The 14671-nt window shown below is 40.2% G+C and overlaps 1 protein-coding gene across 1 annotated transcript; it reads right to left on the bottom strand.

The window, feature by feature from the left end:
- Nucleotides 1-2924: 2924 nt before the first annotated feature.
- Nucleotides 2925-14523, bottom strand: LOC146505763 (uncharacterized). Its single transcript, XM_085182944.1, has 5 exons — nucleotides 14316-14523; nucleotides 11814-12286; nucleotides 11517-11658; nucleotides 10795-10860; nucleotides 2925-10392 (listed from the first exon to the last, which is right to left on the bottom strand). The coding sequence occupies exons 1-4, from the start codon at nucleotides 14341-14343 to the stop codon at nucleotides 10805-10807; spliced, it is 699 nt and encodes a 232-aa protein (XP_085039070.1). The 5' UTR covers nucleotides 14344-14523; the 3' UTR covers nucleotides 2925-10392; nucleotides 10795-10804.
- Nucleotides 14524-14671: the final 148 nt, after the last annotated feature.

Below are 14671 nucleotides of genomic sequence, written 5' to 3'. Positions count from 1 at the left end.
CCTTCTAGTTTTTAAATTCTTCCTGTTTTTAACTTGTATTGTGGTTTTTTTATTTTTATTTATCTTTTTAGTTTCAAATAGCTGTACAGCACTTTGTTTAAAGGTGATTTATAAATAAAGTTATTATTATTATTATCATATCTGTCATTCATGCACAGTTGTAGTTAGTTGTAATTTCGTAAGACTTTCTGTAACTTGTATTTTTCTTACTTTTTATTTTCTCCTTGTATTTACCTTCTGCTTGTGTATATATGTCTGTTTCTATATTTCCTATTTAAAATTGCCTATTTAAAACGTTTATTTTTGTATGCAGAGAGCAAAGTCAGCTGGAGTCAAACTCCTTGTTTGTTTGCACAAACAATCATAGCAGGTAAGATGAACAGGCACATAGTTCAATGCATGATTGAGGCACAGAAAAGAATACCATCATGACAGGACCCAGCACGGTTTTTACCACCAGCAGATATAGAAAGTGGCTGACATCCAGAAATCCTACCATTGGTTGGACAAAGCTGGACTGAAGGACAGCGCAGAGGCACTAATCATGGCAGCACAGGAACAAGCTTGGAGCACAAGATCCATAGAGGCTGAAGTCTATCACAGCAGGCAAGACCCCGGGTGCAGTCTGTGTAAAGATGCCCCTGATCCAGCACATAACAGCAGACTATCCTACGGTGGTCGATGACCAAGCTAACAACCCCTGTGAACTTCCAGATACTCACAGACAAACTGCTGATGGCTAGCCAACCGGACATAAGAGTGGTGGATAAGTAGAGGAAAACAGCTTTAGTGATAGATGTAGTGATATCGAATGATGGTGAGATCAGGAAGAAAGAACACGGGAAGCTGGAAAAATACCAAGGGCTGGGAAAAGAACTCGAAGAGATGTGGAGGGTGAAGGTAACAGTTGTCCCAGTGGTAATAGGAGGACAAGGTGCGGGGACTCCCAAGCTAGGCGAGTGGCGCCAGCAGATCCCAGGAACAACACCTGAGGTCTCTGTCCAGAAGAGTGCAGTCCTAGGAACAGCTAAGATACTGTGCAGGACCCTCAAACCTCCAGGCCTCTGGTAGAGGGCTTCAAGAATAGACCACCAACAGGGGTGAGAGGGGAATTTATATATATGTGTATATATATATATATATATATATATATATATATATATATATATATATATATATATATATATATATATATATATATATATATATATATATATATATATATATATATATACATATACTCCATAGGGAGGCTAATGAAAATGTTTGTATTCCTAACATATACTATGAAATATATATTGCAAATATATAGGTTTTTCATTTTTGTCTTCATGGTTATGCATACCCTCCACTATCCACCAGGTGGCACTACCTGTCATTGCTTCTCATTATGTTCAAATATAGTTTAAATGAAAATGAACCACTCTAGCAGTTAATTTGTTTATTGGGATTCTGTTTCAGTCATGTTGGCTTTGTTTGAATGGATCTCACCCTGAAAACAAAGTCTGTAAGTTTGTCAGTAATCCAAACTTTTTCTGTCAGTGTTTCCTTCATTTTGAGTCTTTTCACCTCACTGTCTCCTCTCTTGGAATTGCTGTCTTATTGTTGAGTTTTTACCTTGTGAATTTCTGTATAAATAGTCACCTTTCCAAATCTCTTATTTTTATTTAATCAACTGATTTAAAATAAAATAAAGAATAAAATATAATGAGTATGACTAGTCTTTCAGTTTTGATGTATTTGTGTTAAAATGAGTAATTGCAGGTGAAATCAGCTCCAAATGTAAAGCACAGCCACAGCATCTGCAGATGTGTGTGATGTGTAAGTAACATTTTTACAGTGTACATACTTGCTTTATATCAGTGATTTACTTCATTTGGATACCATACACATACCTGGTGTGACAGCTTGTCGGCTACAGCTGACTGTGGCAGTACACCTATCAGTCAAAGTTGCTATGCCCTTAACTCTAGTATTCAAAATGAATAAGATATTAGACAATGGTGTAGGCATATCTTTGCTTCCATATAGACAATGTTTTACAATTTTAAAATAGTCCCAATAATGTTGACTGTTTGTTTGCAAATGTCACATGCATCATGTTGACCACTGAAAAAGCACTGCTATACATTTTCAATTTGTCTTTTTATTTAATTTTAGATTTGTGTAGAACAATGAACTCATTATTTTGTTGTCTGTGGTTTGTAAAACCATCCATCACAACTGTAAGCATCTATTTTAGAGATTAAGAATAATAAATTCCAAAAGAAAGACGCTTACAAGATAAGACACTATTTGCATGCATCACATCATGTGATCATACACCTAATAAACATATAACACAATTAATGATTTCCTATTATCATCATATTTTTATTCAGTGAATATAGTGAATATAAATTGAGAATAAAATGCAACCAATGTTGGATAACTGTACAATGTACTGATGTGCCCCTTTTGTAAAAGATCTATGCAATCACTCTAACGTTTTAATAATTGTTAGGTCTAAACTCCCAGCTCTCGCTGTCTCAGAAACCTGTCACTGCCAACAAACACACACTCAGAGCTCTTTTGGTTTTGTTGGCAATGAAACAACGTCCTGGAGAGCAGTGTTGCCACTCGCCCATCCAAGCAACAACTTCAAACCTGACTTCCCTCTTTTGCTCTGTTTATCGACAGCAGTTATACACAGTTTGGGTAACCACATGACCGTTTTAAGGCACGCATGTGTAAGCTTGTCTGTGTGTGTATATGCGTGTGTGTTCCTGACACCATATATGGCATGGTTACTTATCAAACTTTTCAGTTGCCCTGTACATGTCATGGTCCTGGGTCATTTTGACCCAGCGTTCTTAGTTAACTGTGTGGCCCACCGTGTGTTTCCTCGTGACTCAGTTCCCTTAGAATCTTCCAGTTTAGTTTCAGTATCGCCTTTCCCTTCTGTCAGCAATAAAGCTGTAGTTTGAGTTCAGTCCTGTTTCCCGTGAGTTTGCGTTTGGGTCCAATTCCTGCCTGCACACAGCCTGATCAAGACAGTACAGGATGCGACCTTTCAATGACATCTCAAGTCACTCCATTTAGGCATGACCTTTTAACACCTCAACATGTACAAAAGCAAAAGTCAGCAGTTCTGCTAAACTTATAAGAACAGAAATGGTAAATGGCCTGAATTTGTACAGCGCTTTACTAGTCAATAAGGACCTCAAAGCGCTTTACACATTCAGTCATCCACACATTCACACACACATTCACACGATGGTGATGGCAGCTACATTGTAGCCACATCCGCCCTGGGGCAGGAAGTTGTAGTTTCTTGTGTGCAATGGAAAATTGACGACGAGGCTGCTTCCTGCGTCTCATGTCTGCACTTCTAAACCTGAAAATAAAGCTTCTCGTCCTCTAGTTCTTTCTGCACACTGACAACCATATTAGGACAAACATTAGGACTTTTAACTGTTTCTCTCAAGGTGGAATACCAGCGTTTTGACATCTCTTTACTTGTATCTGCAAAAGAAGAAAAAAGATCAAATTTATCTTTTAACAAATGATTAAACAAATGATTTAATGTCTTTGCTCTGACTGTACTGCTCAGAATTTACAAATGAACTGAGGTGAAAAAGCCTACAACTACTAAAAAAGCTTTTTATTTTGAGAAAGTTAGTGTGAAAGAAGAAAGTTGATTTTAATAATAATAACCAACAGTGGAAATCTAAGTTGCATTTTTATTAGAACCATTTCTCTGCTTCTGTTTAGCATTTAATCAGACCTGCAACTAATGTTGTTCATTAACCAACATGGACTAAAAGTATTAATACAGACTTACATCTTATAATAAAGATATGAACTATAACTTGTTCTTTTTTAATCATTTTGTTAACTTTGATTTAGTCTATATTTGGAATGTTGACATAACTTAATATACATGTTCCTATGCTGTGCTACTGATGTACAAACCACAACAGCAATACATATTTAAAGACTAAACTATATCACACCAACCTGTCAGTGCTTTAATGCAGGGCTCTTTTTAGATGCTCTGCACTCTGAACTCATTTTTATAACTGACTGGTTTAGTTTCATTTTCTTTTTAAGACTTCAATAACATCCCTTTTCTCCTGCCCCTTGTTGCTGTTAAATTTGATAATCAGTCTAGTTTTATTTTACAATTATGTAAGAGCCTCTAAGAACATTTTTGTGCATTCCTTAGAAAAATGAAGATAGTTATGCTTCTTTTAGCATAACTGGTTTTACAAGTGGTCCGGTGATAGTCTGAGAAAACATATCTTTGAAGGGTTGCACAGACCTCAGTGTGTCAGCCAACAGTACCTTAACTTCTGGTAAATCCTCAGACCCATTATGAGTCCTGGTCCATAATTTTGTTATACATGTAAAATGCAATAAAGAGATATTCTATTCTATTCTACTCTATTCTATTCCATATCCCTGAGTTCTTCCTTGTACAGGTCTCTTGTAGCCAGAGTGTGTAGGTAGTTTCCGGATGGTGAAAGCATTGATCTCAGGCCCTCACTTTCCCCACACCTGAATCCATTTGACAGCTTCTGGCACTTTTTGTTTTATGCATTTGATGCTGCCAAATTGTGCCACAGATTGTCCAAGGGATCCCTTGATTCAGGATAGGATTCCCCAGGATCTAGTGTCACATAGAGAGCCACATTAATGAGCCACATTATGACATAAATAGGATCAGCATGTGATTCAATTTAACTGTTATTTTTGTTGTGATTTTGGTTTTCACTGGTTTCCTGTTATGTCATTTTGATCTATCAAGATTGAAGTGCCATTTACAGTTAGGTTAATATATATTTGGACACAAGTTGTTGTTGTTTGTTTTTTTTACCTGTTAACCAAAACATATTCCAATTATAGTTATATAACAGATGTGGACATAATGTGTAGACTCTCAGCTGTCATTTGAAGGTATCCACATTGAAATTGGATGGATTGTTTAGGGGTTTCAGCTACTTAACATGTGACAATTTTTTTTTCAAAGGGCCTATGTCTTTTTAAAGGGACGTTATATCATTATCAGGTGCTGGAAGGTGCTCCACCTGGAGACTCTGTTGTCCTGCTGGGAGACTTCAATGCTCACGTGGGTAACGACAGCAAGACCTGGAGGGGCGTGATTGGGAGGAACGGCCTCCCTGATCTGAACCCGAGTGGTGCTTTGTTATTGGACTTCTGTGCTAATCACAGTTTGGCCATAACGAACACCTTGTTCGAACATAAGAGTGTCCATAAGTGCACGTGGCACCAGGACGCTCTAGGCCGTAGGTCGATGATCGATTTTGTAATTGTATCACCAGACCTGCGACCATATGTTCTGGACACTCGGGTAAAGAGAGGGGCTGAGCTGTCAACTGATCACCACCTGGTGGTGAGTTGGATCAGGTGGCAGGGGAGGACGCTGGACAGACCTGGTGCACCTAAACGCGTAGTGAGGGTGTGCTGGGAACGACTAGCAGAGGCCCCAGTCCGTGAGATCTTCAACGCACACCTCCGGCAGAGCTTCAACAGCATTCCGAGGGAGGCGGGGGACATTGAGTCCGAATGGACCATGTTCAGCGCCTCCATTGCCGAAGCTGCTGCATTGAGCTGCGGCCGCAAGGTGGTTGGTGCCTGCCGTGGTGGTAATCCCCGAACCAAATGGTGGACACCAGAGGTGAAGAGAGCCACCAGGCTGAAGAAGGAGTCCTATCGGGCTTGGTTAGCCTGTGGGACTCCGGAGGCAGCCGACAGGTATCGACAGGCCAAGCGGAGGGTGGCTCGGGCAGTGGCTGAAGCAAAAACTCGGGTGTGGGAGGAGTTCGGAGAGGCCATGGAAAAAGACTTTCGGACTGCCTCGAAGAGGTTCTGCAAACCGTCAGGCGTCTCAGGAGGGGAAAGCGGTGCTCTACCTGCACTGTGTATAGTGCTGGCGGAGCGCTGCTGACGTCGACTGAGAAAATTGTCAGGCGGTGGAAGGAATACTTCGAGGACCTCCTTAATCCCACTGACGCGTCTTCCGAGGAGGAAGCAGAGTCTGGGGATGAGGGGAATGACCCGCCAATTTCCGGGGGCGAGGTCACTGAGGCAGTTAAACAACTCCTTGGTGGCAGAGCCCCTGGTGTTGATGAGGTCCGCCCCGAGTTCCTGAAGGCTCTGGACGTTGTAGGGTTGTCCTGGTTGACACGCCTCTGCAATGTTGCGTGGAGATCAGTGGCAGTACCCGTGGATTGGCAGACCGGGGTGGTGGTCCCCATCTTTAAGAAGGGGGACCGGAGGGTGTGTTCCAACTACAGGGGGATCACACTCCTCAGCCTCCCCGGGAAAGTCTATGCCAGGGTGCTGGAAAGGAGAGTTCGTCCGCTAGTCGAACCTCGGATGCAGGAGGAACAATGCGGTTTTCGTCCTGGTCGCGGAACACTGGACCAGCTCTTCATCCTCTCGAGGATACTTGAGGGTGCATGGGAGTTTGCCCAACCAGTCTACATGTGTTTTGTGGACTTGGAGAAGGCATTCGACCGTGTCCCTCGGGGTGTCCTGTGGGAGGTGTTGCTGGAGTATGGGGTGTCTGGCCCATTGCTACGGGCCATTCGATCCCTATACAACCGTTGCAAGAGCTTGGTTCGCATTGCCGGCAATAAGTCGGACTCGTTCCCGGTGGGTGATGGGCTCCGCCAGGGCTGCCCTTTGTCACCGGTTCTGTTCATAATTTTTATGGACAGGATTTCTAGGCGCAGCCAAGTGGTGGAGGGCTTTCGCTTTGGTGGCCTCAGAATCTCATCTCTGATCTTTGCGGATGATGTGGTTCTGTTGGCTTCATCGGGTGAGGGCCTCCAGCTCGCACTGGAGCGGTTCGCAGCCGAGTGTGAAGCAGCGGGAATGAGGATCAGCACCTCCAAATCTGAGGCCATGGTTCTCAGCCGGAAAAGGGTGGAGTGCCCACTCCAGGTCGGGGATGAGTTCCTGCCCCAAGTGGAGGAGTTCAAGTATCTCAGGGTCTTGTTCGCGAGTGATGGGAGAAGGGAGCCGGAGATCAACAGACGGATTGGGGCTGCAGCTGCAGTAATGCAGACGCTGCACCGGTCTGTCGTGGTGAAGAGGGAGCTGAGTGTAAAAGCGAAGCTCTCAATTTACCGGTCGATCTACGTCCCTACCCTCACCTATGGCCACGAGCTGTGGGTAGTGACCGAAAGGACGAGATCGCGGATACAAGCGGCGGAAATGAGCTTCCTCCGAAGGGTGGCTGGCCTCTCCCTTAGAGATACGGTGAGAAGTTCGGCCATCCAGGAGGGGCTCAGAGTAGAGCCGCTGCTGCTCCACATCGAAAGGAGCCAGCTGAGGTGGTTTGGGCATCTGACAAGGATGCCTCCTGGGCGCCTCCTGGGTGAGGTGTTCCAGGCATGTCCCACCGGGAGGAGGCCCCGGGGCAGACCCAGGACACGCTGGAGAGATTATATCTCTCGGCTGGCCTGGGAACGCCTTGGTGTTCCCCCGGACAAGCTGGAGGAGGTGGCTGGGGAGAGGGAGGTCTGGGCCTCTTTGCTTAGGCTGCTGCCCCCGCGACCCGGCCCCGGATAAAGCGGATGAAGATGGATGGATGGATGGATGGATGGTCCGTGTCTCATGTCAGTGTTTCTAGTTTTGCTTCCCTTGTTTCGTCCTGCCTAATTATTCCCAGCTGTGCTCTCCTTCTGTGTCTCATTCTCCTCATTATCTGTCAATGTATTTAAGCCCGGTGTTTCTCCTTGTTAGTGTTGTGCTCTCCCTCATACTTGTGTAATAAAGGTGTCATTGCCAGTGTCCCGAATTCAAAAATGTTGAGCAATGGAACAAACCAACAGAGGCCCAGAAGAGTGCAATCAAACAACGAGTTTATTAAAACACACGCAGGAGAAGAAGTACACAGCATCACATTAGCATACGTCTCCTGCTAAGAATACACTTGAAAATGCTTTTATAACATCAGGGTTTACGCCCCTTTTCGCGTCAATTACACATCAAATACATCGATTACAGTAAATGGTTCATCTTAAATCTCTAAAAACAGACACAGAAGTTCCTTTTTCCATACATGGCAATAAGTTGCAAGCCTAGATGGTCCCTGAGGGCTTGTCCTTTTTCTTGACTCGTCTTCTGTCATCTGTTACTGAGCAAACTGAAATGCAGCTAGAAGCTAAATGAATTTCAGGCCTTCGGCCTGGCAGGTTTCTGGATTATATGTGTTTTGTAAGCGTGTATGCAATCCTTCTGTGCTCCAAGTCACCTACACAATCGATTGTGAAGACATAGCGCTTCACAAAGCTTGAAACCTTCTTTAATAGACTGAGCATCCATTCTCAATGAGCACAAACATGCAATGTGTGTATAAAATAATTATGGTTGCACCTGTAATAAAAGGTTAATATGGTACCAGTGACTTTAATAAACATCTTTAATGCAATATCAATGCTGTAGATTATATTATTAATGCAATGTTAATGATGCAGGTTATATTGTAGCAGTAAAATGATTTCTGTATCTCCACACCAGGAAAGCATTTTCAACTAAGTATTAGAAATGAACATTTTATTTTTAGTTATTTAATTTGTCCAATTACTTTTGAGCCTCTGAAATGAAGAGTGTCAAGAAATCCTTTAGTTCCTTTTATCAAATCTTTTTTTTCAACCCACTGAATTAAAGCTGAAAGTCTGCACTTCAACAGCATCTAAGCTACCTAAATCTAAAGATTTATCAAAAGTTTGTTAACTTGTAGGATGAAAAGACAGTTTTAACTTGTGAACACACATATAGACTTTGCATTTCTTTAATCAAATAGAAAAAATGAGAAAAGGGGAAGCAAGGCTGTGTGGATGCAATATCCTGCAGAAAAAAAGTAAGTAAAAGTTTATTAAAGTCCCAAACACAACCATCCTAAGCAGATGAAAATTACAATTTCCTAGTTGATATTAGAGATGGACCGATCCGATATTACCTATGTCCGATACTGACCCAAATTACTGGATCGGATATCGGAGAGAAATAAAAAAATGTAATCTTATCCATTAAATATCAAAAAAGCACCTCACAAAACTTGCTACACGGCGTAACTCGGCTCATAACCGTAGCATGTTGGTGCAGTGTGGTCACGTGATAGAGCGGCTGTGTGTGTTTGTAGCCTAGCTAGCAAACCAGCATTTCATCTCCAAGGAAGTTTTCCCAGAGAGAAGTAAAGCAAGTGTGTAAGTTCATCTCTGAATGTTTGTAAAGCATTCCCACATTAAGCTTAACAACCGATATATGGAGCGACTGCCTCTCTCTCTCTCTCGTGCTGCGACTTCAATCGTGAAACTGATTAATGATCAGCTGATCGGCTTTTCTGTCGCGAGTCCGTCTCTCTTCTTAGTTTTTGGCCCACTTCTCACCAAAAAGAGGAAACCAGCGGCTGAACAACAGCAGCACGTTTAAGCTTGATAAGCTGTTGTTAGAATTTATTTAATATTACTTTCTACACCAGGATCTTTTTCTACGCAGCTGACGGCTGGTAACTGTGCAGGGGCGGATCTAGCAAAGTTTAGCCAGGGGGGCCGATAGGGCATGAACAGGCAAAAGGGGGCACAAAGACATACTTTTCTTTCTTATTCTCATTTAAAATGTCTAGCTTTTAATAAATAATTATCTGACTCTTACACCCAAAGTTTTAATCTGATGTAAAATATATAGAAGTCCATTACTGTATATAGTAACTGTTAAGTCTAATATACCCTAGTAAGCTATACTACTTTTTCCTTTGGGAAGATACCATCTGTGCAGTCTGCAATTCTGTTGAAGAAAGATGTTGAATCTATTTAATTATTCTTGAAAAATAATTTATTTCTGTGCATTTCCCCCCCTGCATCAAATTCAATTTGATTACATCGATTAAGCATCATGAGGTGGAGGGTGGTTCCCTTTTTTTTTTGCTGGGAGTTTGCAACCCTATTAGTTAGGTTGCTTAATATTTCTGCTAAGTACTCTTTAAAATACCAGAATAGGGAGGATAGAGTAGGTTTAAGTTTATTAGATTGATCAGTGTTGCTGAACTATGAAATATAGTGCAGTGTATTTTTTACATACAGGTATAACAGAATAGCTTTAGTTATTTATTTAAACTTGAGTATAAACTTACACAAAATGCAGCAAGATATTAAAAAAACGTTTTATTGATTAAAAAACACACTATATCGGATTCATATCGGTATCGGCAGATATCCAAATTTATGATATCGGTATCGGTATCGGACATAAAAAAGTGGTATCGTGCCATCTCTAGTTGATATACGTCTGACCATTTCCACCTCCACCTCTCAAAACGTGGACTTTTATCTCTTGGCCTCCAATATTCTCTTGGCTACTGAATGAAGGATGACACACCTAAGGAAACAAAAATATATCACTTTGGGCCCACCACTTTAATATTCCAAAATCAATATTTTGCTTTGATAAATAGATTTATTTTTATTTTTTGCAAGCTTGATGAGATATGTGCACGCCATTTGTTACATATCTTTTTTGAACATTGATTAGTACTGTACACCGACTACAAATATTTGTAACTTTTAAATGGCGTAAAACATCTTACTGAATTGTGCTAAATATATGCAAAACAGTACACGCTTGTCCAAAAATCCTCTGTGTGGGTTATAATGTATTATTATTATTATTATTATTATTATTATTATTATTATTATTATTATCAAAACTATTAAAAAATAAATAAAGTTCCCAAGCGGCTTCCTGCCAGTTAGAAACATTGTTTGACATAAAATAACTCACCTATGCTTCTTCACATATCAGTGGGGTTGGTGTCAGGACTGCGGTAGCGGAGTGGGATAGTTTCATCTGTTTGGCAGCAGGTTGGCAGATGCAGGAAAAAGTATTTTAGTATACATATGTACAAAGGGTCTGTCTGCACTGATTACATGTTGGCTAAAATAACACAAAACATTATTTTGCATTAGAAATTAAGCAAACTAACACTAGGAAAGTCTTTCATGGAGACTTCCTATGAGTGTAATTTCCACCGGTCTCACTTTTCTTTTTTGAAACACAGACTTCACTTTCAATATAGCTATTCTATTGTCTCCTTCTCCTGCAGAGGTACAGGTCGAGCGCTCAGGGTCAGGTGAGGGACACTGTGAAGCAAACATTATTTTTGGTGATCAGTTATTAATTTTCATAATAATAATGACTAATGGACTCTTACTCATGGGCCCTTAGAATCATCATCATCTTTCTCTCCTGCCCTTCTGCCAGCACATGTGTGCAAACCAAAGCATAAAACACAATAATTTCTCATTATTACTTAAAAAAATAATATACAATCAGGATACAGTCAACAATGTCACTTAATTAATGTCAATTAATATCATATCATAACATTCCAGTAATACTTTTTGTGTGTGAAATTCATGACATTTAAAGACAAAAAGGTTGTAAATTGTTTTAGTAATCATTGTTATCATTTCTACTGAATACAGGTTAAAGTGAGCAGGTACCTGGAGGAGCATGGAGACTGGGTTGACTTTGTGCAGGAGGATTGGATTGCTCTTGTTCAGGAGATTTTTTCATGATGCATTTTCTGATCAGGTAGACCAAGAAGACCAAGCCAAAGACCAAGACCAAGCCAAGTCCAACCCACTAAAACAAGGAACAGAGATAAAGAATGAAAAAAAAAACCATTTAGAATCAAACCTGTCATAAATGGTGTATTACCACATTTTGTAGGGAGCACATTATTTCATTTTACATATCAATTTTCCTTACCACTTTAAAAAAACGCAAATTTTACTTACCTGAGAGTGAAAGTACCAGTCCTGAGATTTGTTCAGTCTATCCTGATATGAGGTACCATTTTCTGGTTCACACCACTTCAGTGGGGCAGCTTTGTCAGCAGTTACATACCTGCCTTTCCAATCAGTCATTGCACAAGCAATGTAGCGGCCATCAACGACCAACAGGATCATCCACACAAATGCAGGGACGCAGCAGTGAAAGATTCTCTTTGCATTGTCTTTGTCACGTGAGCACTTCGGTTCTTGAACTGAAGCCATCAGCACAAAGGCCAAAATCATTGGAATAAAGAAGAATGCAGCCACAAACCCACCATTCGTGCCCGTCTTTTTACAGGGACACTCAAACTCTGTCTCCACCAACCTTTCCAGGACCATCAAAATAAGGCCAAACACAGCATTTGATGCAAGTGGGCCATTTTGAAATTCTGTTTTCACTCTTTTCATCCATTCTTGTTTTCCTTCTTTACTCGCTTCTGCAAGCATAAACAAAACCAAAGATTAAAAGTCAGAGAGATAATAGTTTGATAATTCTAAAGATACTTTTTTGTGATATATTAGTACTAGTCATTTGACTGTAACGCTCGTTAGATATGAATCACAAGTTAATTTCAATATTAACTTGATGATGAAAAAAATGTACATTACACTCACTGAAAAACACTATAGGAAATGTGAAATCCAATTAAATTAATTTTTTTTAAAATCCTACTTAGAGGTTACTGTGGAAAAAGATTCAGAGCGCTTGTGAAGAGAAATAAAAAAAACACTGGGGAGGTTGTTAAATAAATTACATTATACTTAGAGATTTTGCTTTCATTTCCTTTGTTTACCAAAATTCTTAGAATCACTGTTGTTCCTAAATGGACATGAACTAAAAGTACAAAGAGCAGATATTGAAATTTAGCCTGCAGTGACCAGGATGGACAGGCTTAGACATTGAACAAATTATAATATTGACATGTTTGGTTCAAATAACACCCGTTGCCACTAATATTCAGTCCAGTTTTTGTGATATTTCTTTCAATTTCACTTTATTAATCTCAAAGGAAATTATGGAGCCCTTTCCTTTTCTTAAGAATGGCTTCTTGATGGTGTATCCTCACCCTTCAACTGAGACCATTTCTGATGAGGCTTCAGCAAACATTATGTATTAATTGAAGGGCACTCTGCACATTGAAAGTCAAGTCAGTCACTGCACCAGAGCTTCTCTCACTACAGGCATAGTTTGGAAAAGTCATTGAAAATGTATGCTACAAGAGGATATATACATAAATATTTTTTATGAATATCTAGACGTTTCTGGGGTATGGCTGAGCTTTTGAGCAGACAGAGTACTATGCGCAGTTTTAGCCTGGCAATCCCCTCAACGAAAGACTGTACTGTTGTCCCTGATAGAATTTGTTCTGCAACCTGTTTTCTATTAATTAGAATCTGTGTTTATTCAAGTACAATACACCATGAGCATTATAGCTCCATTATCCCTGGTTCTATCAACCGTGGTGATAGAACCAGGTGCAGACAGGTTTCACAAATTAATTTGCCTCTAGGCTATGAAACTTGGCGGTCCCCACAAGCTCAAAAATGTGTTTTTGCAAGTACAGACAAGTAGCATATTGAGAAACAGCCCCTTATGATCCCCTCGCTCGCTCACGCTGAGCAGGGAGAGCAGATCCAGTTGACCCCGCCGAAAACGATTGTCTTTTTTTTATTTTTGTAAAACACATTTCTGTAGCTGAAAGAATGTGTGATCCTGTTTGTCGATGATTTTGACAGGGGGAACAGATTGTGGCAGGGTCAGCCTGATATATTCTGTAGGGAATAACTACCTTGGCATGACACCGGCACAACCGCAGCATATGGACATCTAAGAAAACAAAAGAAAAAAAAACACCAACCCGGTTTAAAGCGGGTTGGTGTTTTTTGTTTTTTTCTTTCAACCCGCTTTAAACCCTGAGTATGGTACATGTTCTGCGCCTTTCATCTATTTTTATGCGACATTTCCTGATGATTAATACACAAATAGAATTGCCTTTCATGCGTTACTGTCCAGGCTCAAATTGGTTTGATGTTTGGACGTGGCTTGAAATAACACCCCTAAATTGTGTCAAAAGTAGCAAGCCTGGTCTGAAAATGTAAGATATTTGTTTTAAAATATAGGGAGGAAAAGTCAGAAGTTGTCAGTAAAATAAATACTCAAGTAAAGTACAGATAGCCCAACTGAAAATTCTGCTTTATTACTTCCCACGTCTGTACTTTTAGTCCATGTCAGTCCACGAGTAGCAAACAGACATGGGGCTTTGTAAAAAATATCAGAAGAGATAAATACATTACAAATTCTTCTTTTTCACCAATTTTGTTTAATACTAATTAAGATTTTCTGAATTTCTGAATAAAATTATATACATTACACTTTTCTGATGCTTTGGTAATTATTTGATCTGTAAACCAACAGTATTTATAAATGTTGAAGTATTTACAAAGATTAAAATAAGTTGCACCAACCTCTACAAATTTGATTCATCCCAGGCATACTCTCCTACGTCTCAGATGCTCTACCAGTGAACACTGAAACAACTGCTTGGTTGAGTTTCAGTTTTTCATCTGAGACACGCCCCTCTTCTTCTGTTTGTACTTTTTGTTTCTTCTTCTTCTTGGACATGAAACAGTATAAAGCCAATTTACAGTATGTAGCCCTGCTGAAAAATCTGACATAAATTTTATTCTGTCTGTGAAGCTGGATTTTTTTTAAAAAAAGCCCTTAAAGTGTTTAGTACAGGGGTAGGCAACGTTTCTGATGATGAGTGCCATTTAAAGTCAGTGTGCCATATGATTGCATTAGCAATAAATTTAATAACGCT

The sequence above is a fragment of the Neolamprologus multifasciatus genome, chromosome 13 (assembly GCF_963576455.1).
Source record: "Neolamprologus multifasciatus chromosome 13, fNeoMul1.2, whole genome shotgun sequence".
NCBI lineage: Eukaryota > Metazoa > Chordata > Actinopteri > Cichliformes > Cichlidae > Neolamprologus > Neolamprologus multifasciatus.
This window is presented reverse-complemented; position numbering and strand designations above follow the sequence as displayed.

Bases quoted from the DNA above. Each gene is read 5' to 3' on its own strand.
- LOC146505763 (XM_085182944.1), bottom strand. From the start codon at position 14,343: ATGCCTGGGATGAATCAAATTTGTAGAG. The intron at 12,287-14,315 runs GTTGGTGCAACT...TTATGCTTGCAG, and splicing joins GATGAATCAAATTTGTAGAG to AAGCGAGTAAAGAAGGAAAA. The intron at 10,861-11,516 runs GTACCTGCTCAC...GCTGCCAAACAG, and splicing joins CAGTCTCCATGCTCCTCCAG to ATGAAACTATCCCACTCCGC.